Source organism: Xenopus laevis, chromosome 2S, assembly GCF_017654675.1.
Source record: "Xenopus laevis strain J_2021 chromosome 2S, Xenopus_laevis_v10.1, whole genome shotgun sequence".
Taxonomy (NCBI): domain Eukaryota; kingdom Metazoa; phylum Chordata; class Amphibia; order Anura; family Pipidae; genus Xenopus; species Xenopus laevis.
Window position 1 is genome coordinate 139,095,308 of NC_054374.1, and position 26,599 is coordinate 139,121,906.

Sequence of the window (26,599 nt, forward strand, 5' to 3'; positions counted from 1 at the left end):
GTGTTTCCATTTTAACTTTTTGTCTGTTGGGGTTGGTGCCTTCAGGAGGGTTAGTAAGGATTAGAGAGGAAGCAAGTTCAATTGCAGCAGGACTAGGGGTAGGGAGAAGTGGCATATGCTTACCCCTAGTTCAGGGTCCTTTAGAATTGCCAGAAGCTGGCATTTAATGAGCAGGGGTGGTTCTTGTCACTGCACCTTCCACTGTCTCTGCGTGCACAGGGAGGTGAAATCATGGGTGGCTTGCCTTGGCAACGTTTCATCTAAAGGTGGCCATATACGGGCAGACAGGGCCGGCCTTAGGCCAATTGGACCAATTGGGCCCAATTGGGCCCCGCACCTCTGGGGGGCCCCGCACCACAGGGCAGCACAGATAATATTTCCCTCAGCACATGATGCTGCCTGGCCTGCCCCCAACTTTGAGAGTCCAGCCCATCCCCAAATCCATAGGTCTAGCCTGCCTCCAACTCTCATAGGCCCAGCTTTCCTCCAACCTTGATAGGCCCTGCCTGCCCCCAATCCAACCAAGCCTGCTCCCAAGCTGAATCGGCCCAGCCCCAAACTAATTGGCCCAGTCAACTCTCCTATTTCCTCCCTCTCTCTCTTACCCTGTGTGCCCCTATTAAGTTACCTTGTCTGCCCCTTTCCTTTCTATTTTGTGCCTGTATGCCCTTATTTTCCTAAATACTTGGTGTGTCAGTAGCCAGCAACACTTTGTCTAGGGGCCCCGCCAACATGGTCCCAATTGGGCCCCACATGTGATAGGACCAGCCCTGCGGGCAGATAAAAGCTGCCGATATCGGTCCTTTAGACTGATTCAGCAGCTTGTGTGGGGGCTCCCATTTGTAGTCGGAGCTCATTCGTAGTAGTATTGTAATCCGATCGTTCAGCCACATCCGATATTGCCCAGCCGTTATTGGGCATATCGGGTTAAGATCCGCTCGTTTGGCGACCTTACCAAACGAGTGGATCTTATAGTGTATGGCCACCTTAAGAGCTCTTACACACAGAAATTTCTCCTTAGGGTCAGTTTAAAGCATTCCACCGCAGGATGAAACACATTCTATTCTTTTAAAGTGGGCTGTACTTACACAGGCGCATGTAAAGCTGGCCATAGACGCAAAGATCCGATCGTACGAATCAACGTACGATCGGACTTTCCCATCTCCCGACCCTCCACTAACCATTCAGATCAAAGTCTTTACCATTCCGATCAAATAAGAACAGATCACCCAATGTTCTGCCCCTGACAGCAATCGTACGATACTTATGTCTGACAACACTAGTGACAGTCTCCCACTGAAAATCGTACGATCGGCAATACACGCAGAGATAGTATCGGCAGGCGACAGAAATTTTCTAACCTGTCCGATCGACCAAACGACCGATCTCCGACGGACGAAAAATGTCGGGACTCTCCACACATGGTCCGAAAATCGTACGAATCCACGATTCGTACGATCGGATCTTTGCGTCTATGGCCATCTTAAGTGCCGCACACAGGTGGAAAGCATTATGTTGCATAGCACTGAAGGACAGTTCAGGAATAATCATGTAAACAGGCTGATGGTGAAACAATATGGATCTAGCATAAGGTTAGCAGATCACTTGAAAATTAAGGGACACTTTTAACAAATGCACTTTGCAAGGCTTCTCTGCTTGAATTTAAATTAAATTACGTTCAGTGCAGCTCTTTTTTAAGTGTATTTTCTAGACGTGTCTAACTTTTCCAGTGATCTGATAACCTTAATCTATTTATCAGCTGCAAAGCACTCAGGAACAAAGTGTTTAATACTGACACATTCCTATTGATTTTTATAGGAAATTGTCAGTATCGCTTTAAAATGATACAGCACATTTTCCTGTAACAGAACAATCTAGACACCACCCACAGCCATTACTGATTTGCTTGTTTATGTTGCTAGTCTGTAACTCCATCATTGGGTAATAACAAACACAGCTCTCTGACCTCTTGTCATGGTTCATTTCTGTTTATTTTCCCCTCCAATTGTATAGCCCTGCAAAAAAATCTTCCACTTCCTCCAATTCACAAGATTCTGAGGCCACACAGAGTTGGCAGCAGCATGTTTTCTTTTTCAACCAATGCATCAATGCCCTCCTCACTGAACGAAGATTCTGCTAGAGTGGTGCAGATAGAATAAATAACAATATAATAAAACCATTGTATCTCGTCTAGTGTGATGATGCACTGTACTGATAAATAACTTTATAGTACCAAATGAAGAGATAAAGAGGAATGAGCAGATATAAAGTCAAGAAAGGGAAGAAGTAAATTATGGGTATATATTTTTTTTGTAGGGATGCCACTCTCCATTACAAATTTTTTGAAAAAGTGCACAAGAAGATGGGCTGTTTGGTATACACTATTGAACTTTTTTGCAACTACTGTTATGGTCTTCAAATTTTTTTTACTACCTTTTGTAAGTTTTGACTAGCTATATGAATTAAATATTGCCCACTCCAGGGACAGTGGCACAAGGGTGTTTTTGGCCCCATACCTAATTTGTATTCAGAATAGGGGGGCGATTCCACAAGCAATAAAGCATACCTGCCTATTGCACATTTTTGGCAAGGTGAGCTGATGTAAGGGTATACACTGCAGGTATAGGTATCCATTATGTATAATTTTAAGTGTGATTTCCAGGGCCAGAACTGGGGGTAAGCAGAAGAGGCACATGCCTAGGGCACACCAGTGTGTGTGTGTGTGCAGCATCGGAGTGGGTGTCCAAGGCCCACCAGGGATGCTGCCCCAGGGACCCCTACTGGGGTCGGAGCAGAGGGGAGTGAGCAGTAAGGGGCTGGCAGGGGGGAGTGAGCGGCCAGTAGCTGGTGGGTGAAGGAGTGGAAAGGAGCTGGCAGGGGCCCCTGTAGGGGTGTGGGGAACCTGGGGCTGATCGGGGAAGGAAGGCAGCAGGGGGAGCAGCAGTACCTTCTGGCAGGGATCGGGTCTGAGCCAGCAGGGTCCACCATGTTTTTTCAGATCGGGTCTGAGCCAGCAGGGTCCACCATGTTTTTTCCCACTACTACCATTGTTACCCATGAGCCAGGGGTGTAAGTACAGAGGAAGCAGACCTTGCAGCTGCAGGGGGACACGGGAGGTATAGGGGGCCCCGTGTGGCCCAAATAATGAGCAATTTCAATATCTGTTGGTAAAACAGGACAACCTCTGGATATGCTGGGGGCCCTAAAATGAATTTGCTGTGGGGCTCTGTAACATCTAAATATGCTACTGTGTGGGCCCACTAATTACTTAGGCTACCTGGCAGTTGCTAAATCTGCAGCCCCTATGACAGGGGTGCCCAAATGGTAGATCGGGATCTACCAGTAGACCATTAGCTGGTGGTCAGTAGATCTCAAGATACTGTTAGCAAACAGCTTGTCTAAATCACCCTCATATTTCATTCTTTTCATTCAGATATTTATTATGTTAAGGTTACATAACAAATAGTTGTTAGTTAATTATTCATTTTCTCATAAATCATTTATATCAAAGGTATAAATCAATATTTAAGCAATATTTTCCATGGACACTCCTGCCCTATGACATCCCAACCAGTTGTCCCCAATTTCCAGAGACAGTTCCTGGTGTTGTCCAACTAGATGTTTTTCCTCACATAAACGGTGAGGAAAAAGAAGAGCAGTATTATCTGATTGTTGCCTCAGGCCTCATTTAGCCGAGTGTATCGGTTGCAAGATTAGGCAGCAGTGGCGTAACTAGATGTTATTGGACCCCAAAGCATTGGTATATTGACTTAAGGTGGCCATACACGGAGAGATCCGCTCGTGATATCGCCAAACAAGCGGATCTCTCCCTGATATGCCCACCTTGAGGTGGACGATATCGGCTGATCCGATCATGGGCCCTAGGGCCCAACAGGCATTGCGGGACCGCATCAACAAACAGATGCAGTCCATGATCCAACGGGATTTTTAGTCCTGTCTGATTGACGTCTGCCCGACTTTTGGCCAGATATCGATCGGGGAAGCCCGTCAGAGGGCCCCATACATGGGTCAATAAGCTGCCGACTCGGTCTGTCAGCATCTTTTATCGGCCCATGTACGGCCACCTTTATTCCACCAGGATAGGATATTGCTCATTAATGAGGTTCACCTTTCAGTTAAGTTTTAGCTTGTTATAGAATGCCCAATTCTAAGCAGCTTTTCAACTGGCCTTCATTTTTTCTTTTTTAAAGTTTTTGAACTGTTGTCTTTCAAGCTTTCAAATGGGGGTCACTAACTCCATCTAAAAATCAAATGCTCTATAAGGCAACACATGTATTGTTCCTATATATCCTATTCATTTTCCAGTTTCATTCAAAATCAATGCATGGTTGCTAGGGTAATTTGGACCCTAGCAACCAGCAACTGCTAACTGGAGAGCTGGTGAATAAGAAGTTAAATAACTCCAAAACCACAAATAATAAAAAATGAAAACCAATTGCAAATTGCCTCAGAATAGCACCCTCAACATCATACCAACAGTTAATTTAAAAGTGAACAACCCCTTTAATTAGGGCCTTGCTGTTCTTGGATCTACCAGGCAGCTCTTATCTGGTTACCTTCCCATTGTTCTGTTGTTAGGCTGCTGGGGGAATGATATAACTCCAACTTGCAGTATAGCAGTCAGTGGCGTAACTACCGGGGGGAGCAGGGGGTGCGTGCGATTGGGCCAGGGCCCACATCCCCTCAGGGCCCCCCCGGCAGCTCACGCGCCACGATTCCCGGCCGTTTCCGGCTGTACGGAGGGGGGCAGGGTTGCCGGCAGCGCGTCCCGCGCCAGGGCCGGTCCCCCTCTAGTTACGTCACTGACAGCAGTAAAGAGTGACTGAAGTTTATCAGAGCCCAAGTCACATGACTGGGGGCAGCTGGGAAACTGGCAATATGTCTAGCCCCATGTCAGATTTCAAAATGAAATATAAAAAAATCTGTTTGCTCTTTTGAGAAACAGATTTCAGTGCAATGTTGCTGGAGTAGCCCTATTAACTGATGCGTTTTGAAAAAAAACATTTTTCCCATGACAGTATCCCTTTAAATCCATCCTTCTCCATTTCCTCATAGCGCAGTCATTACCAGCGAATCGCTTTACGTCAGAGCCCAGCGCACTGCCTACGCCTTCATCCCACATCATCATTCCAACTAATAAAAAAAAAAATACCATCGCGCAGGCCGTATTCCCCGCCTACCAACGTACGTCTTCCTTGCCATAGGTTGCGCCTTACTAGCCTTCAGAATGGAGAGCGCCGATTGGTTGCTCCCTCCTGCCCCTCACAAACTCCAACACTGACTGGTTTCCGTAGCAGAGAGTGAGTAAGAGGTGGATGGCTGCCTGGGACTTATGGTTTCCATGGCGGAAGGTAAGAGGAGCGTGTGTGGAGATGGGGAGTGTGTCGGTGTCAGTGTATAGCCGGCTATATCCAGTCAGTGCTTGGGGTTTGACACGGTAGAGCCATGCATTTCAGAATCATTCTCCCGGCTGCTGTAACTTACTGTGGATGTGTCCCGCCTCCCCTGTCTCACCTGCTTATGATCCATGTTATTTGGCTTTATCTTTATTCTCCTCAGGTTCTCTCTCAGGGGGTTGTTCTTGTGTGTAGGGCAAAAGGGGCATTTACCTTGGCGACCAGTATCACAGTCAGTGGCATTACTAGGGGGCACTTATTGGCTTGTAGTAATTAAGACATTTATGTAAATCATATTTTGAACCTGCCTCTCAGTCTGCTCCCCCCTCCCCAATAGTATTGTCCAACCTGCTGCCCTCCAGCTGTTGTTACACGTCAACTCCCACTAAATACAGTGGGAGATACAGGCAGTTCAGCAGCAGCAGCTGGTGGGCTGCAAATTGATCAGTTCCACAGCAGTCTCACCACATATACTGCAGCCTCTTCTCTCCTTCCAGCCCCTGGACTGAGGCTCCTATCGTTCTTATATTTGATGTATATTTTGATATTTGATAAGTTTTACAAGCCATGTTGTCAGAGATACAAAAAAGAAGAAGGCGACAATATTTAAAGGGGTGGTTCACCTTTAATTTAAAAGGTGAACCAACCCTTTAAATATTGTCACCTTCTTTTTTGGTCCATTCTATATATAATACAAATTACCTTAAAGGCATTAAGGTAACTTGTATTATGTATAGAATGGACCAGCGTCGGACTGGAAGCCTGGAGACCCACCAGGGCTTCCGCCGCAGGGCCCCCCGCAACCCCTCGTGCCCCCCCTACCTCTGTCGTCTCACCCCTAGAGGCCCTCACACAGTCACGACCCTCCTCTGCCCCCCCCGTTGTACCTGTGCAGCCAGTGTCAGGAAAACCAGGGGCCCACCCAAAAATGTTTGATAGGGGCCCACCAATTAATCTTAGACCAGGGGCCCACTCTTAGTACTACTATTATTCCTCTCCTCACTCAACCTCTATTCTCCTAGTCTGTTATCTTTACATACTATAATCTATTATTCCATCTATTTAGCCACTTTGTTCTCCTAGAAATAGGAAATGGGCATTAAATAGGCAACATGTCTAGCAGCATAAGGGCCCACTGACACCTGGGCCCACCGGGACTTTTCCAGGAATCCTGGTGGGTCAGTCCGACACTGACTGGGACACCATGGGCCCACCCAAAAACCTTAGACCATTGCCCATTCTCAGTACTATTAGTCTTCAAAAGAGCCATTTTGCCCCCTCTTCCACTAAAGAAAAAGAGTCTGGAGCCACCAAAACATAACACAGCTTATAAACTTTTAAACGTTTTAACCTTTTTTTAATTTTAACTGCTACAACAACAGAATACAACAAACAGAATTGCAGTGTGTATGTGCAGGGCTACTTTGAAATACATTAAACACTGAATAGCCCAATTAAATGGTAGTGTTCTCATTTATTTAATGTGACTTATGTTTCTGAAGCTCCATGCTGATCTTCCCTCTCTTGTCTTGATTGTGTGAACAGGGTAAGGACCATGATGAATCATCTTGCTGCGGCTCGGTCTTGCCTGTCACTCCTGGGAAGTCTATACAGCCCTCGGACCTGCTGGTGGCTTCTTGCGACCGCGGTAAGCTAACCGTTAGCTTACCGCAGTCGCGCACTGAAGAAGCCACCAGCAGGTGCGAGGGCTGTATAGACGACCTGACAGGCAAAGCCGCAAGACCGAGCCACAGCAAGCAGGATGAAGAGCCGCACGAGGCTCCGGAGCCGTGGGTTACCTACCCCTATCCTAGTATCTTTTCTTTACATCAATAATCTATTATTCCATCTATTTAGCCTTTTTGTTCTCATAGAAGAAAGAATGACCATGAAATAGGCCAATTGTTTAGCAGCATGAGGGTCCACTGACACCTGGGCCCACCGGGAGTTTTCCTGGTGGGCCAATCTTACGCTGGAACGGACAATTCTAAGAAACTTTTCAATTGGTTTTCATTATTTTTTATAGTTTTATAGTTATTTGCCTTTTTCTTCTGACTCTTTGCAGCTTTCAAATGGGGGTCACTGACTCCCTTCTAAAAAGCAAATGCTCAGTAAGTCTACAAAAGTATTGTTTTTGTTACTTTTTATTACTGATCGTTCTGTTCAGGCCCTCTCCTATTCATATTCCAGTCTCTTATTCAAATCAATGCATGGTTGCTAGCGTAATTTGGACCCTAGTTACCAGATTGGTTAAAATGCAAATTGAAGAGCTGCTGAATAAAAAGCTAAATAACTCAAAAACCTTCCATAATAAATAATGAAAACCTATTGCAAATTGTCTCGGCATATCACTCTCTGCATCATACTAAAGGTGAACAACCCCTTTAATAAAGTCAGTGTGAGATATATTCTAGGACTTGCTTTATGATGGCATTTCACTGCTGCTGTGCCGTTGCTTATGTCTGTTTTTTTCCCCCTTATATATTAGGTTAAGACATGGATGACTTGAACCTTCACTATCGATTCCTGAACTGGAGACGACGAATTCGTGAAATTCGTGAGGTGCGCGCTGTACGTTACCAAGAGAGGACCAAGCACATCGCTGTTGAGGGGGATACCCTCAGGTGGGTAGTAATACGGCATGATGTTTAGAATATGCATGACTAGACAGATTGGTATTTAACAAGCTTCGTCCTTATTCCTTTACTCATCTGTAATTAAGCACTGAGTATGTGTAAGAACAATGCATGATAATTATAGGTTGACCTGTCCCTTTTCCAAAGTTCATGTGACTTTGATTATAGCTTTGATAGTATGCGGCAGCTCTCACGTCAATATTGGCCTAAGGCAAATCTAACAGGTATGTGAGACACATCGTTCAAATTCACCCAGTACCTACCTGGAACTAGTTAGGGTCCGATAACTTCTGGATAATTGATTCCTCTGTTTTACCCTTTTTTTTTTTTTTTACCAATCTGTGGGTTCTGGCAAATGCCAGAGGGGCTGCTGTAAGATGCCTATTTAGTGGGCTGGTGGGGGCTGTTTGGGCCTCTTTTGACCTGAAATACCAGGGCCTGTTTTAATTCTCCGTCCAGACCTGCTTGTTCCTTTTCTACTTCTGTCTGTCTACAGTTAGACTTAAAGGGGATGTTCACCTTCAAACACTTTTTTCAGTTCAGTTGGTTTCAGATTGTTCACCTGAAATAAAAACTTTTTACAATCACTTTATATTTGTGACCGTTTTCTTATATTGAAGTGCAAAGTTACATTTTTCACCTTCCAAAGAATCGACGACTCTTTAACTGTTCTAAATTGATACATTTATCTTTAGCCCTGCTGAGCAGAATCCCAGAGTTTCAGTAAAGGCAGCTGTTAAAGTTTATACAATAGTTGCTATCATTCCACAGATGCTGTTGAGAAATGTATCAATTAAACGTAGGCAATTGTAACAGTTCAGATGATCCTGGATCACTGAGTTGTCAGACTGAGACAACAGAGACACGAACATTAAACTTAAAGGAGAAGGAAAGGCAAATTATAAATACGCCTCTAATCAAAGGCTTGTGGAAAAGGAACTTACGAAGCCTTTTAAAAGTTTTCTCCCTAGTATGATGTGGAAGGAGTAGCGCTCATACGCAGACTGCAGCGGTGGACTCGGTTGACGTCACGATGCACACAGTCTTCTTGTATCCTGCTGCCAGAGGCAGCCTTGATGCGCATTGGGTGTAATATACATCTACTGCGCAAGTCCTTCATGCTGCCACTACTGATCTGCTGGCGCTGATTCCTAATGAGCGATACGTCTTTAGTGATGCGCTCCTGGGATCAAGTTTTTTTTTTCCGCGCATGCGCAATACAGAGAAGGCAGTGAAGGAAACGTCCTTCCAAGATGGCGCCTGTCTGATTAAATAAGCGCTGCGAACGAGGACAAGCATTACTGATGATTAGAGTGGACTATGTGACTCGGTACCGTAGCGATTTCAGAGGCCTTGGGGTGTTCATTACTGGGAGATAAGTATTTACTTTTGCCTTTCCTTCTCCTTTAAACTTATATTTTGGGAAAACCGTAAAGAATAAAAGATGGAAAGCAATTTAAAAAAAAAAGTCTTTGTTTATGGTGAACTATCTGAAAACAACCGATACACATGATGTTTCAGTAAATCGGTGATTTTAAAATTGGAGTGCTGGTCCATTTTGAAGATTGAAGAGTGCAGGTACTTTCAGAACTATTATATATATATATATATATATATATAATTGGTCCGAAAGTACCTGCACTCTTCCTTTCACGATCCGTGATGGATGCTCTCGTCAAATGTAGTATATAACCTTTAGAATGGACCAGCACTCCAGAAATTTTTCAATCAAAACATAATAAAACAGCTAAGTACAATATGGACAGGTGAATAAAGCCCCTATGTATGAATATACTGTATACAAATGGGAACAGCAGCACTTTATTTCTGTATGAAAACGCCTTTGTCTTTTTTATACCACTTTTATGATGTATTTCATGTGTATTTCTCTCTGCAGTTACCACGGGAATTCAGGAGAGGTTGGCTGCTACGTTGCTCCCCGCCCTCTCAGCAAAGATAACAATTACTTTGAGGTAAATCTCTCTTAAAATCTTGTATCTGATTAATGGGCATGAGGCTGATTACAGACACACAGGATGGTCCGCTCTGGTGGCAATCTGTGTTTTTGAGGGAATCGGCAAAGTTAAGAGGAACTGGGGAAAAAATTAATTAATAATGAAAAATGACGAACTATTTCTGAAATGATCAAATTACTCTTCACTATCCAAGATCTATGTAGCTTTGCACTGGAGTTGGTTATTTTGAAAGACAACTGTAATATATTGTCTATGCAAAAGAGGCACACACCAATGAGCTTGAGCTAAACATCAGTCGGAGTCTGCCTGTTGCATGCATTGGGGGAATACAGAAGATTAAACTAATTATTTTAGAAACTGAGCAGAATATTTAATTGGGTTGCATTTAGAAAATTCCCCTTTTTCACAAGATGAAGCATTTTCGTTATACTTCCCCTTTGTTTTCTGTATGACCTTAGTGCCATAGTTTTGAGGCATGTGAGTTGACCAATCAGAGCAGAGTGCAACCAGTCAGTGGGGCCCTAGTCTAGGTGGTAGTTGTATAGGGATTTGCACCAATATGCAAGTGCACATTTTTTCCCATGCAGATTTGTTATCCACCTGTTTAACTAAATCATATGTCAGGATAACTGATCCAGTTTTTTAATGGCTGCACTGTAAGTGGCCAATATTATACATATTTTAAATATACTTTATAATTGCATAGGTCTGGCAAATCGCAGTTATTTGTAAAGCAGGTTTAATATTCTCTGAGTGTATTGCTGCTTTATTTATAGTTATGTGAGCAACCTAGGTAGAATATCATTTATTTTTACAATGGCATTAACATTATTACACTGTATTTACCTTCCATGATGTTTACCTGGATACTTAATTGTGTTACTGCATTACTATATATTATATGTTTGTGGTGTAGGTGTGTATAATACAGGTATGGGGCTTGTTATTCAGAATGATCAGAATCTGGGGTTTTCCAGATAAAGGACCATTCTGTAATTTGGATCTTCATACCTTAAGTCTACTAGGAAATCATGTAAACTTGAAATGAACCCAATAGGCTGCTTCCAATAAGGATTAATTATATCTTAGTTCAGATCAAGTAGAAGCTACTGTTTTATTATTACAGAGAAACAGGAAATTATTTTAAAACATTGTGATTATATGGGTAAAATGGAGTCTATGGGAGATGGCCTTTCCATAATTCTGAGCTTTCTGAACAACAGGTTTCCAGATAACAGATCCCATACCTGTATTTTATTTTTGAAAAATTCTGGTGAAAGAGAAGTAATTTTTATTTGCAGTCTCCGCACCCTTGTCTGAAGGCTGTAATGTGCAAAGCAAAGCCCTGTGAGAAGTGATAAGATCAGTTCTAATTGCTTTGCCCTTTCCCATTGAAAAACACAACATGGATTATCACATTACGATATCAGAATATAGAAGTACTTACATTATCTGTTAATGTTACAGCTAACGGGTGTGTCAGCATTATTCCATCTCTAGCTGCACCATAAGCTATGATTTTATGAAAGCTGCATCAGATCGGAACCAGATTACGCGTTGCCCTGTTTCAAGGTTAATGAGCTGGGGAATATAAAGGCACATAGCTCACCCAGACTAAAGCGGGGTTCTGTCTGTTGTTTCTTAAAAGACGAAGCAAGAGATTGTTGAATAAAAGTGATTCACTTTATTGGTTATATGAAGAGCTGTCCTTTGGGAACTTGAATTATAAAACATTCAGTCAGACAATAAAGGTGAGCACTTTAGTGCATTGGATCTTACAATTATTAGTATGATTTAATATGTTCTGCACTTTACAGATAATATACATCATTCTCAGGAGCCAGTTATCCTGTCTGTATGTTTTTGGAGTGTGGGAGGGAATCAAAGTACCAAAAGAACACCCAAAAAAATAGCTTTGAGAATATAAAAACTACATGCAGATAGTACTCTAGTTGAAATGAAACCTAGGACCCCAGACAGCAATGATATCCACTGCTAATCATTCCTAGTTGTGCAATTAACTCAAATTAAAGGTAACGAAAAAGATTAAAGGGGTGGTTCACCCTTTAGTAAACTTCTAGTATGTTATAGAATTGCTAATTCTAAACAACTTTTCAGTTGGTCTTCATTATTTATTTTTTATCGTTTTTAAATGATTTGCCTTCTTCTTCTGACTTTTTCCAGCTTTCAAATGGGGGGTCAGTGACCCCATCTCAAAAGAAATGTACGATTGCTGTCAGGGGCAGAACATGGGTATAATGAAAATTCGCCTGCGGCATTTCACACGCGGCGCTTCGTTTTCTGAAGTTGCCTCACAAGGAAACTTCGGGCTACTTCAGAATATGAAGCGCCGTGTGTGCAATGCTGCATGAGATTTTTTTTATTATAACCAGCGGAAGACAGGGGGAAGCAGTTCAGGGAGATAAGTCACCCCAAAGAAGAGCCGATTAGTCGCCAGGCGACTAAATTTCCCAGAATCGCCAGGTATGCCCTTACCCCAAGCTGGCCATAGATGCAAAGATCAGATTGTTCGCATCCTGGAACGATCGGACTTCCCTCATCTCCAGACCTGCCACTAACCATCCAGATCAAATAAAGTAGTAAAAGAACAGATCAGCCGATGTTCTGCTCCTGACAGCAATCGTACGAAAGTTTATGCCCGACAAAAGCTGGTGACAGTCTCCCACTGAAAATTGTACGATCGGCAATACACGCAGAGATATTATCGGCAGCCGTCCAATCGACCAAACGACCGATCCCCGCCGGACAAAAGATGTCGGGACTCTCCACACACGATCCAAAATCGTACGAATCCTCGATTCATACGATCGGATCTTTGCGTCTATGGCCAGCTTAAGGCTACAAATTCCTTTCTATTGCTTCTTTTTAGAATTCATCTGTATATTCAGGCCCTCTCCTATTCATATTTCAGTCTCTTATACAAATCAATGAATAGTTGCTAGGGTAATTTTGACCATAGCAACAAGATTGCTGATATTGCAAACTGCAGAGATGCTGAATAAAAAGCTAAATAACTCAAAAGCCACACATAATACAAAATGAAAACCAATCGCAAATTGTCTCAGAATATCACTCTCTACATCCAGTGGCGGAACTACGGGGGGTGCAAGCGGACCAGGGCCCGCACCCCCTCAGGGCCCCCCGGCAGTCCGTTCACCTCTGTAAAAGACCGGCAAATGCGGCCGTACGGAGGGGGGCGGGGCCCGGCTGCGCGTCACGCACCAGGGCCCGCCCCCCTCTAGGATCGCCACTGTCTACATCATACTATAAAACTCTGCTTTACCTCCAGGTGTCTATCGTGGACCGTGGTGTTCGTGGGACAATAGCAGTTGGCTTAGTGCCACAATATTACAGCCTGGATCACCAGCCAGGATGGTTACCGGATTCAGTGGCATACCACGCGGATGATGGCAAGTAAGTAGTATAAACAATTGCAGCTCAAGTTATTATTTCTAAAAGCCTATACACGGAGACATAATGATTAGCTTTACATAGACCCCTTTTCTTTCACTTTAGTATTTACAAATATATATTTTGAATGTTGTTAATATTATATGAAAATTAGACATTTCTATATTTTTATGGATGGTTTATTCATAAGTCCCAAATAACTTATACCTCCTATATGTAATAAAGTAACCAGCAGTAACCATAGCAACCAATAAGATACTTGCATTTGAACAGCTCAGCAGTAAATACTACATGCTGGTTGGTTGCTAAAGGTGGCTAGACCTGCAGCAAACTTTGAACCTTTTATTACCTAATGGGGATGTAAAGGCAAAAAAATAAAATCACATTTTTACTTTTTTACATCTATCTCCAATATTCTTTAATTAAAAAATGTGTACAGTTTTTGTAATACACCTGACCGTATGCAGTGAAATTCCACCTTCGTTTTACTTGTTCTGACTGCTGTGGATAGGAAACTTCAGACTCCTATCTGCTGCAGGGAAACCATCATACTTTCAAACGGCAGGGGGAGCCCCCCCCCACCTTAATTCCCTGTCCTCCAGCAGCTTTGTTTTTCCCTATAGCCGGCGACTGTGTAGAGATTTGTATCCACAGTCTGTATATTCTGATTATTAATCAGTCTTGCTGTAACGGCTTCTATGGTCGATATTATTTAACTTGTGCTGTTTTGATAATTTATGACGATCCCTACTCTTCACCTCCCAACTGAAGCCCAGACCACACTGAGCATGTGCATGGTCTCGGTCTTGCAAATATGTTTAACAAAGTTACAAGATGGTGACCCCCTGCAGCCAACTTTTAAAGCATAAATCATTTGTTTTATTAGGCTTCTGGTGCAGTAAGTTCATGTTTAGTATACAGCATTTCTAGCATTATTTTATTTTAGACTTTAGTTGCCCTTTAACCCCAACATCTTAGGAAACAAAGCAAATGGTTTCTGTTTTTTGTGGTTATGTTAATCTAGAATGATAGATTTACTGCTGCTACTACTGCTTATTCTTACTATTCTTCTTATTTCTTGCTCTTCCTGAAGTGCGCAGTGTAGCCTGCAGTACTTTCCAGTGCTATAGTGTTGTGCAGAGGTAACGTATAACCATTCTTGTCTCTTAGGCTATACAGCGGAAGGACAAAGGGAAGACAATTTGGAACCAAGTGCAGTTCTGGGGACAGAATTGGTTGTGGTATTGAACCCAGTTCCTTCCATGTACAGACTGCTCAAATATTCTTCACTAAAAATGGAAAGCGGGTGAGGAGAGGTCATCTCCTTTGGATGTTGATTTTTAAAGGAGAAGGAAAGTCAAAAATGATATTAGGCTCCAAGTATTGCCAATGACAAGTATGTATTTGTGCCAGTATCCTTTCCCTCATTAGTTTTTATAGCAATATTTTACCAGCAATCGATTTTTAAATAAGTTTAAACATGTATAAATAGGCATACCCTGTCTGCAGTCCAGAAATCTGTGAGAATAGGGCATGCACATGCGCAGAATGGATCGGCAGTGCCCTGTGCATGCGCAGAAAAAACCTCTGAGTTCCGTGCTTAGTTCTGACATTTTTGTCACGTGATCTCTGCTGAAGTCAGCGCTGACCTCTCTCATCAAGCCCTATTCTGTAAGCTGCCAATAGCGCTCGTGCTTCCCCGTTGCTAAGCAACTAAGGGAAGCATTTTTATCTCCTGCGCTCGCTCTGGTTTTCATTCAGACGTTGTCAGCGAGCGAGCACAGAAGTCAAAGTGGTCAAGGGGTCACGAAGGCAGTGCATGCGCAATACCCAGCGCATGCGCAGGACGGAAATGACGCGACTAGGTTAAAATGGCAGCGCCAAACTATGACAAGCGCCGCATCTTCGAAATGAAAGTGCACGGATACAGCAGCAATATGCAAATTTTAAATATAGCGTTTCAGGAGGGGGCCTATTGATGAACCCAATGAAGTAGGAATTATTTTTTTACTTTCCTTCTCCTTTAATTGCACGTTAATATGTTATGTCCAATGACACTTGGGTTGGTGCAATATTTCTCTTTCTTACTGTAGGTTGGTAGCACTGTGATGCCTCTGTCTCCAGATGGTCTTTTCCCAGCAGTTGGGATGCACTCCCTTGGTGAGGAAGTGCGGCTTCATCTGAATGCAGAGCTTGGTGGTGGTGAGGAGGATGACAGCATAATGATGGTGGACAGCTATGAGGATGAATGGGGGAGGCTACATGATGTGAGAGTGTCTGGCACAGTAAGTTATTACATTAACTGTAAAACCTGATGGTGATGTCCATTTTCTCTTTCTTTCCCTGATATTGCAACCATTTGTTTGGGGCTCTAGAGTAAGAAACAATTCCCAAGGTGCATGTTGCAGAAATTAGGATTTTAGATTTAAGCCATATACGTGGTTATTATCAAAGACCAAAGATATAGAATAGGACACTATTACAGATTTGTTATGTTGTAGATGAAGCTCAAGGTTAAAGGCCATTAGCGTTCTTGAATGTTTACACAGAACAAGGAATACATCTGTAGTTTCATGTCACAAGTGTTTCTAGTGCAAGGCCAAGAAATGTTCAGTGTCAGCCCATTAAGCAGTGATTTTGGGATTAACTTACCCAAACAAACGGTTGATCCGGGGGCACAAACCTTAAACTTTCAGCTCAGGAAGGCAATATAACAAATAATAAGTGGTGAATGGGCTGGCACAAACTGGATCACACTCCAAAAATAGATGACAGAGGCCTCACGCGTTTTGTGCCATGGGGGTACTTACTACGGCCTACGACTAATTGCCCCCATTGCACGAAACGCGTAAGGCCTCTGTCGTGATGTTTTTGTTCTAATAAAATACTTTTTTACTACATCTATTTTTGGAGTGTGATCCGGTTTGTGCCAGCCCATTCACCGCTTATTTGCCAAGAAAGGCACATATAGTTTTAGAAACCACAGCACTAATACCATTCTGGACACTGTGTTGACACAGTAGTTGCACCTTATTTTACCGAGACTGAGGGGGTCATTTAACAACACTGAGCAAATTTACCCATGGGCTGTAACCCATGGCAACCAATCAGATTGCTGCATTCATTGTTCTACTTGCAGCTGGCTTTAAAAAGCTAATCACTGATTGTTTGCTATAGGTAACAGCTTATGGGCAAATTTGTCCAGTGCTGATAAATTAACCCCTGTGAGTCTGTCCCTAAGAAATAGTGACACAGTTATGCTAAAACAAGAATAATGATTGGATGCCACTGGATCAGCCCCATGAAAGAAGTGGTTAAATTGTAACATTATGCTAATTGTTCCCTCCATATTGGCCCGTGTATGGGAAGCCGGACGGGCTTCCCCGATCGAGATCTGGGCGAAAGTCGGCCAGATCTCGATCGGATGGGACTAAAAATCCCGTCGGATAGCGGCCACCTCTGTTCGTTGATGCAGTCCCGCGATCCGACCGCCCGTAAAGCCACCGTTCGGATCCGATTGTTGGGCCCTAGGGCCCACGATCGGATCAGCCCAATATTGCCCACCTCAAGGTTGGCATATCGGGGAGAGATCCGCTCGTTTGGCGACATCGCTCCGTGTATGGCCACCTTTACTCATTGTGGGGGCGAAAATCATATATCCCTAGTGGAGAATCATATGGGTAGACGAGTGAGAATATATTTATATGATCATTTATATTGGATTGTATATATATTTATATATATATATATATATATATATATATATATATATATATATATGTATTGCAATGTACAGCGCTATGGATGCACTATTGATTTTGTCCCTTATTGGTTTATACTAGGGATGCACCGAATCCAGGGTTCGGTTTGGGATTCTGCCTTTTCAGCAGGATTCATATTCGGCCAAACCCTTGTGCCTGGCCGAACCGAAATCGAATCCTAATTTGCATATGTAAATTAGACTCGGGCAGGGAAATCACGTGACTTTTCATCACAAAATAATTTTTTCCACTTTTTCCTTTCCTGCCCCTAATTTGTTTATGCAAATTAGGATTTGGTTTGGTATTTGGCCTAATGTTTCACCAAGGGTTCAGGGATTCGCCCGAATCCCAAATAGTGGATTCGGTGTATCCCTAGTTTATACTGTGTTGTTCTGCTAGTGCCTCTATAAAGTGTTAAATAAATGAATTGATTTCATCAGCTCCTCGAATATGTGGGAAATGGTAAAAGCATCATAGATGTGGGCCTGGCGCAAGCCCGCCGATGTCTCAGCACTCGTAGCCATTACTTTGAAGTCGAGATTGTTGACCCCGGGGAAAAATGTTACATAGCTCTTGGCCTGGCAAGAAAGGTAAGTGAAGGCCCCAGGGGCATTTTATTCATCTATCACCTGCTGTCCTTGTTTAAATGATCAGTCTACTGTTTGTCAACATTCACTATTTGCAGCACTTGGACTTGGAATTTAGACTAGTACTAGCACATGCTAAGAGGGCATTATTATTGCAGCAACCAGGCATCAGTTTAACCGTTCTCAATAACGCTTCAGTTGGTCTTCATTGTTTTGGGTCATTTGCCTTTCTCTTCTGCCTCTTTCCAGTTTTCAATTGAAAATGCTATTTCGTTGTTTGGTTTCTCTGACCCCAGCAGCCAAAAACTCTTGGTCTCTAAGGCTATAATTTATTGGTAACACCTTCGTATGGGGGTGATATTATCCATTTTAATTTTTAGACTTCTTTTATTTTTTGTCATGCATCAATAGTAATGCCATACTGGGTTTTTGTATCATTTTGTTCCTTGGTAGGGGAACAAAATTCAATTGTGCCCCCCATCCAAAATCAAAGGGAATAGCTACTACTATTGTTCCCCCTTACACCAATGAACAAAGCTAAATATTGCCCAGTCTGCTATTACCCTACAGCACTGTGCTTTGGAATGAAAGCAAGGGATGCAACTGACACACACACACACAAAAACAGGATTCGCCTGAATCCTTCATGAAAGATTTGTCCAAAACTGAACCTAATCCTAATTTGCATATGCAAAGTATGGTTGGGAAAAATGTTTACTTCCTTGTTTTGTGGCAAAAAGTTATGTGATTTCCCTTCCCACACCTAATTTACATATGCAAATTCGGATTCAGTTCGGCCATGCACAAGGATTTGGCCGAATCCTGCTGAAAAAGGCCGAATCTGTATATACACACACACCCGCACTCTAATCCATACACGTATAAAGGGTGCTTGATCTAAATTGTATACATACTTGTCAAGGAGATCCGCACACCAAATTTTCATATATATATATATATATATATATATATATATATATATATATATATATATATATATATATATATATATATATATATATATATATATATATATATATATATATATATATATATATATATATATATATATATATATATATAGTAGTAAAAGGACCCGCACTCCGGAGTGCGGGTCCTTTTACTACTGTGTACAAGAATACTTTGACCAACGCACCCACCTCGTTTGAAATCCGGTAAGAGTGCGCTCACTCAACAGACTGTATATGTATATGTATATATATATATATAGAAAATAACACCGCATAGGACTAACGTTTGGCCCTGTCCTGGGCCTTATTTTCACTTTGAGAAAGGCTAGAGGGCTAGCCGAAACGTTAGCAGTTTTTTGCTGAATACACACCATTTTTTTTTTTTACCTTGGATAAGACCTGTGAGTGCATGCCTTATTTGGGAGAGTCAATGTGCAGGACTGATCAACAGTTACCGCAACGTTTAGTTGCAGTTGTTGCTGCACAAGTGGGGTGGGGGGGGTCACACCAAATACTGAGAGAAAGTAAGTAAATTCTGATTCGCTTACTTTTGCCACACGCAGATATGTTATTCAATCTTTTTTTTCAATTCATACATGACCGAATATAATCATTTTTGTTTTATTTGTTTAACTATGTTTTCTTCATCGACCTCATTTTTCCTGTGTATTTCTTCACAACTTCATATTTTTGCAGGATTACCCCAAAAACAGGCATCCAGGTTGGAGCCGTGGTTCTGTTGCTTATCATGCAGGTATGAGTCACTTCTATGTAGCTGTGTCTGATGTAGAGGGACTATTTCTATATTGTAATAGTTTAACAGGCAAATAATGTCTGCATGTATTGCCAGTCTGCTGACCAGTCTTTGCTGAGAAAAATCTTGTATTCAGGATAGAAGTCCTCATGTTAATGTTTTATGATTCCATATACTAAGCAATTGTCCTTTGTTATTTAATAATAGCTCTATGGGCAGCTTTTGGAGCAGCACAGGGCATACGCGAAGTGCTTTCAGTGTGGAAAAAGCTTCTTTGAGCTGAAGTGATGTATATCCTGTTTCTGCAGCTATTTGATTTTTTTTTTTTGTGTGTCCCTTTTACACCTAGATGATGGAAAGATATTTCATGGCAGTGGTGTAGGAGATCCTTTTGGGCCTCGTTGCTACAAGGGAGATATTATGGGCTGTGGTATCATGTTTCCCCGGGATTATATACTTGATAGTGACGGTAAGAGGAAGCTCTGCTCGCATATTACTGCATGCTAATGACTCTGAAAGAGGCTTAAGAGGAACACTATCACCTAATTATCCCTCATTTATAGTAGAGAGCGATGACAGCTGTGACATGAAGGAGCTCAGGCATCAGCCACGGGGAGTAAGGAATGTAATGTATCTGCGACGAGAACAGCAACAGGAGGATTGGGAGGAAGAGGAGGAAGAAGAGGAGGAGGATATGGAGAGAGAGCATGAAGGCAGAAAAGTAATGGTAAGTACTTGGAAAGAAATTTCTGGCTTATTCTGAATAAACATGAGTTTTTGACTGATACTTATATTTACTCTATGCCCATCTGAGCACTTTTACTTTCATGTTTGTCTTTTTAACCAAGTCACAGTTTAAACTTTAGCTAGCTGTACAGTGATAAGGGCACCTGTCATCACCTGAAATTTTTTCCCCACCAGAGGAGCTGTCTAACAAAGCCTGCACTCCAGTTGGGCAGCTATTTGTATCAGAGAGGATAAACCTCGGCATGTGCATATCGAGCACATCGGGAGAAGCACTCATTATGTGCATGTTCAACATTTCCGTCCACATCGGGAGCTTTCTAGCTTTGTGGGAGGCCTAGTGCAAGTGGGGGCCATTTTAAAATGTGTTTCCCCCAAACAGAATGCAGGTCCAATTTAGACCTCTGGTGGGGGCAACAGTCTGGTTTGACAGGTGCCAGTTAACTCAATACTTGACTGCATTGCCCATGAGTGCAGTTCTTTAGATTTTGTACTTGCCTGGTTTTGGTTTTAATGGGGGAATAGTTGCAAATGGAATCAACAAAAAATAATATTGGTTTTTAAATCACCTATATGTACCTATTTGTGACAATTTATTGCTCTTCTTGGGTAAAATAAGGGTTAAAGAATAATTCAAAAGTAAGTTAAAAAAAAAACCCTACCCTACATAGACCCCCCTCCACCCAGCCTAAGTGTTACCCAGGGCAAATGTCCCTAACGTTTTAATTACTCCTCTATACAGATTCAGGCATTGGAGTTCATGGGTGCCATCTTCAGCCGCTTCGGTAATCTTCGCAATGAGACCGGCACTTGGGCAATCTTCATGAGTTTCGGCGCATGCTCCGTTGTCACGAAACAGAAAATTGCTCCAACTGCGCATGCACTGCCACGTAGGTCTCATTCCGAAGTTTTCTGAAGAGAAGAAGATGGCGCCTGTGAACTTCGATGCCTGAATCTACACCGAGGCTGGTGGGAGGAGGGGGGTATATGTAGGGTAGGGGGGTAGGGTTTTTTTAACTTTAGGGTTGAATTCTCCGCAACAGAAAAAATGCTATTGATGTGAAACATGCATTTATGATATCTCTAATGGCTTCTGTCCCCGGCAGGTTTTCTTCACAAGGAATGGAAAAATAATTGGAAAAAAAGAATCCGTGCTGCCTCATGGCGGCTTCTACCCGACAATAGGAATGCTGAGCATTGGGGAGAAAGTGAAAGTCGACCTTCATCCCTTAAGTGGGTGAAGTTACACTGGAGTGTATCAGCACACTGCATCCTTCAGCCATACATCAACTCCCTGGTCATGCACGATTTGCACGTGGGCTTGTGATAGTGCTTTTTTTCGTGTTTGGAAGCATATCATTTCCCCTTTATTTGTGAGTGCGGGTTCAGTTTGGTTCCATGCCTGTAAATACTGGCAAAGCAGGAGACCAGGTGGAACAGGAAACAAGTGAGCATTGATGGGAAACTGAGCAGCTCTAGATCTCCCTTGTCCAGTTTGTGGTGTGATGGACTATACTTTCCTCATAGAAAAGGGTAACAGTTAATTCTGGGCTGCACCAGCCACCCTGTTGTACGCCAATGTGTGTGTATAATATTGTGGCTGGAATAAGTTTGGAATTGTTTGCACCTAAATTACTAAGATGCAAAAAAAATGGGAACTGGCAGAATTACAGCATTGCATAGAAATGATTCTCTAAAGATGGCAGCACGATTCGGCTATCGTACAGTTTGCCCACTTGTATGGATAATTAGTTCAATAGTTTCAAGGGCTATATGAACAGATTACAAGTGAAACAGGAGGAAGGTTCATCTCCTGTTAAACCCCTTAGGCAACAGGAAATGTGACTTTCTTCCTAGTTGGACCAAATGCAATCTGAGGTGCTGTCGGGAGTTTTATTGAAGCTGCCTCGCTGTGCCGCCTCCAAGAAGAGAAATGGGCACTTTTCCTTCCATATGAAGGTGTAAGGCCAGATATTGATAAATACTACTCTTGGTAAATCTTATGATGATCCCAGAAACAGTGACACCTCCCTGTTCCATCCACTAATTGCTGTATCACAGCTAAGATAGGACCAGCGCTATTTTTTATTGTCCGTATAGGCCACACTTGGCACTTCCCATTAGTTGGGAACCATATGTTTTGGACCTGGAGTTGTATTTCGCCAACAGCACGGGCATCTCCTTGTACCAACCAAAAATGTGTTGCTTAAAAATAATATATTAGTGAAAGGGAAACAATGTCTATTTTTATTTAACACTGTTACCCACCCTTGTGCGCCTGTCTCCTGTTCACTTGATTTGACCAAAGTTTAAAGGTCCAGTAACATCAATTTTTTTTTTAAAAAAAATTTGTTGGTATAGAACAAAAAAACAAAACAAGGACAAATGAAACTTTTAAATCACTTTTTAAACTCCACTTGCGCTCCTCTTCAGAAAAGGCGATCCATCGTGCAGTGCTCGATTTCTCCTCCCTGCTTTCCTTATAGGAGATAGTCAGGGAGGAGAAATCGAGCATCGCATGATGGATCATCGCCTTTTCTGAAGCGGAGTTTTGGTAAGTTATTTCTTCTATTTCTTTCTATACTAACGAATTTTTTTTTTAAAAAAAATTGTTACTGATCCTTTAACTGAATGTGTGTGTGTTTAGATCTTATAGCAGAAATCTGGTCTGAGCCCGGATCTCTACTCAAGGACTTTCCAAGGATCACTACCTCTTTCTCTGTGCTGCTACTCTCTACTACACCGTAATAGGATATTATCTGCCCTTTGCATTGTATTGTTTCCTCCTTTCTTACTTTGCTCGCTAAGGGCACCACATCGATCTGGATTGCTTTAGGAGTATGCTTTTAGCAACAAAGTAAAAACCAAAGATGCAGAATCATTTTTCCCCCTTCTATTTAATGTTGGGTTTTATGCAGGATTAGGAGCAGTCCCGTCTTGTTCAAGTGACTTTTTAACATCAAGGGTTAACGCTTGCTTTTTATACAAAGCCATTGAAGCAGATATGTCTATTTTACTTATTTTATACTTGTATTGTCCAGTAGCTGAACTACATCTCTCAACATTTCCTGTCAGCTGGATCTCTAATGCTTGGCTGTGGCGTGTGTGACTACCAGGGATGCGAGGTTTCTTTTTATTGTAGTGTCTAATTGTTTTCTATAGATGGCAGTATCTGTATAGGATAGGGAACATTCCATTTGCATTTGAATAGAAGTGTAGTCGCAACTGACGGTTTATAACGTTAAACTTACCATTTAGTGTATCCGTTTGGGAATCCATAATTATTATACAAGGGCAGGAACATTGTTTAATGACCCCTACAACCCCTAAACTAGTGTTGCAGTTGCCTAGACACAAAGGGTTCTAGTAACCCCGCAAGAACCAATCAGCAATGTGCATTTAGAAGTAGAAATCTGATTGGTCACTGTGGGTACTTGATACATCAGAATGTAATCCATTTATCGTTTTAATTTTGTACTTGTATACATCGTAGCGTAGGGACCATATGTTTTAATTCTACAGCCAATAATCATGTTTTTGTCCCTCAAATATGAAAAGACGTGTTTCTGTTTAGGCTCTCGATGTTGAATGTCTTTGTATATAAGACCCAGCCAAGTATCAGATGGTGGGTTTTATTAGTCTCAGTCCATACACACAGCTTATTGTGGGCATTTTTTTTAAACCCAGATTGAGCAATAAGTGCACTTCTAAAATAGCCAATAGTCTCTCAGTTGTTCATCTACTAATCTTTAATATAGTGCATTGCCATAATGTGTACTGTATAAAACAGTAAATTGCTTGGTGTTTGCCCATCTCTCCTCTCTCTCCTCTCTCTCTCACACAAAAGCTTTGAATATCGTAAATTATATCCTTATAAATGGTGAGTAGTGATGTCATCAGTTATAAACGGTGAGTAGTGATGTAATTTTTGTCACATGACTCACTGAAACTTGTGTATTATAATAAATAAAGTACCCCTTGTTGGAAAATATGAGGATATTAGAAGTCACCTCGGAGTTCCATGAAGCCCCCTGCATATGGTCATGGAACTCCTCGGTAACTTATAATACAGTATCCTTATATTTTACAATAGGGGGTACTTTATTCACTATATAAACATTGAGTAGTGATGTCATTTTTGTCACATGACTCACTAAAACTTGTGTATTATATTTAAATGTACCCCTTGTTGGAAAATATGAGGATATTAGAAGTAACTTTGGAGTTTCTTGACCTTCGGCCTCGTGCTTTTATATGGCCATGGGACTCCTCTGTGACTAATAATATCCTTATATTTTACAGTAGGGGGTACTTTATTCAATATATATATATTATATGAGATGAGAGATGAATAGAAGCATCATAGATGGGAATTAGTAGTCTCATTTAATTTTCCCCTATAATCTTCCTCTTGGCTACATCCACAAGCCTTTATGCTCCAGCCCTGGTAAGTTTTTTAATAGGCCTAGTAGGCAGCGTTGGCCAACACTTTCCAGGCAATGGGCCAGTATTCTGTTATCGCCATATGTTTGCAAGGAATATGTGAGCTCTGAGCCAGGCTGGGTGGATGGTGGAATGAAAACATTGTGGGCCTATGGTTCAGAATCTTTTCTGCAATGGAAACTGGAGGTATTTGCAACCCAAGTTGTTCTGTTACAGGGAGAGACTTATGAATAGTTGTTGCTACTGCAGAATGCTCACATGGCGCCTATGAGGATGAACTATTTATGCCCAAATTGTAACCACTTTCCTTGTACTTCAGTACCTGTTGGACAAATGCTTTTGCACTTAGTAAATGTGCCCCTTACATTATAAAAGCTCTAAGGGTCGAACTTCAAATTCAACCATCGAATTTGATACTTCGATAGTCTAAGTATTTTTTCAATCGAAAATGGCCATTTTAGATCGAAGTAAAAATTGCTTGATCGATTAAATCGTTTGATTCGAACGACTTTAGAAAAAAATACTTTGACTACTCAAAACTTAGCCAAAGGTTATAGGAGGTCCCCCATAGGCTAAACAGCAATTCGGCAGGTTTAAGGTGGTGAAGTGTCAACAGACAGTACTTCGATTTTCGAAGTCGAAGTTTTTTCAATTCGGATCGAATTTTGGCCTATTCGATGGTCGAAGTACCCAAAAATTACTTTGGCGTGGGGATGTCCAGTAGTCCTACAGCTGCTCAGTGCTAGACACTAAGCCTATCTTTAACTCTCTAGGAGATGTAGTTCAGCTGCATCTGGTGGACATATCTGACTAAAACAGATTCTCTAGTGTTCACTTGTGTTCTGCACATTCTGTTACATGTTATTTATTGAACAGTTGCGAGAAGGTTCATGGGAGCAAATCTGAACTGAAGGCCTTTGTACAACACTAAGGTTGACACACGCACATGTGAAATCTTGTTTCCTTTCTCTCAGCCCTTTCCTTCCATAAGCCTCCGGCCATGTTGGTCATATACAGATTCCCCCCAATTGCACTAGAACATACTCTGATGTCTGTACATAATCAATATACCTTTATATACATATATTAAAAGTCACAGATCTCTATTTAATTCGCGGAGTCGTGAGTGTTTGTACATTATTGGTGTTTTCCTACCTGCCTCCTCCAGATGCACCACAATCTCTGCGTTTGTTTTGTATAAGAGCTGCAGAACTAGAGACCTACACAACTTATTCCGGGTTGATTTTATTTAAAGTTGTCTTTTTTTTTTTTTTCCATAGATACAGTTCCATAAATATATTTACCAAGGTTGCACTGAAAAAATATATATATTTGCACATCTATTCAAGCTTTAAATGGTCATAGAAAAGCGCAAATGCCTGTTTTTCCTTTTGGCCACGTTTGTTTATATATTACATGAATTTATTGTATATATTATAAGCGGCCAGATGTTATTGGCACAAAATCAAATCCTGTTCCACCAAACAAACAAATTCCTTGCAAAACTTCTGTAAATGTAATTGCAATTGAAAGAATCTGTTTATCCCTTTTGGTTCTCTGCACTCACTTCTGGTTATGACTGTTGAAATCCTGTAGGAGTCGGCGCTCCTCCAGGTCTGTTAAATAGCTGGTTTCATGAGTCAGAGCCAGCAGTGCAAATAATATAAACTGCCTATCCATAACATGGGTTGCCAGGGTGGCACGGCAGGAAAATGGTCATAGACACTAGTATAGAATAGTATAGAAACAGATTTTTTTTCTTACAGTTATGTATAGATTTAACAATTTGTCATTTCCTCAATCTAACATGATTTTCCAGCTACCACCAACACAATCATGCTGTGAGTCACTGACTCATTCACCTGCTGTAACTGGTGG

The 26,599-nt window shown here is 41.8% G+C and overlaps 1 protein-coding gene across 1 annotated transcript; it reads left to right on the plus strand.

The window, feature by feature from the left end:
- Positions 1-5,224: 5,224 nt before the first annotated feature.
- Positions 5,225-22,615, plus strand: spryd3.S (SPRY domain containing 3 S homeolog). The gene is made up of 11 exons (XM_018250160.2): positions 5,225-5,372; positions 7,906-8,041; positions 9,951-10,026; positions 13,340-13,464; positions 14,632-14,767; positions 15,555-15,746; positions 17,663-17,812; positions 19,477-19,534; positions 19,884-20,003; positions 20,098-20,261; positions 21,385-22,615. Exons 2-11 carry the CDS (start codon positions 7,914-7,916, stop codon positions 21,517-21,519), a joined length of 1,284 nt encoding a protein of 427 aa, XP_018105649.1. The 5' UTR covers positions 5,225-5,372; positions 7,906-7,913; the 3' UTR covers positions 21,520-22,615.
- The last annotated feature ends 3,984 nt before the right edge of the window (positions 22,616-26,599 follow it).

Coding starts and splice junctions, on each gene's coding strand:
- spryd3.S (XM_018250160.2), top strand. CDS start 7,914: ATGGATGACTTGAACCTTCACTATCGATTCCTGAACTGGAGACGACGA. Junction 8,042..9,950: donor GTTGAGGGGGATACCCTCAG/GTGGGTAGTAAT, acceptor TTCTCTCTGCAG/TTACCACGGGAATTCAGGAG. Junction 20,262..21,384: donor ATGAAGGCAGAAAAGTAATG/GTAAGTACTTGG, acceptor TGTCCCCGGCAG/GTTTTCTTCACAAGGAATGG.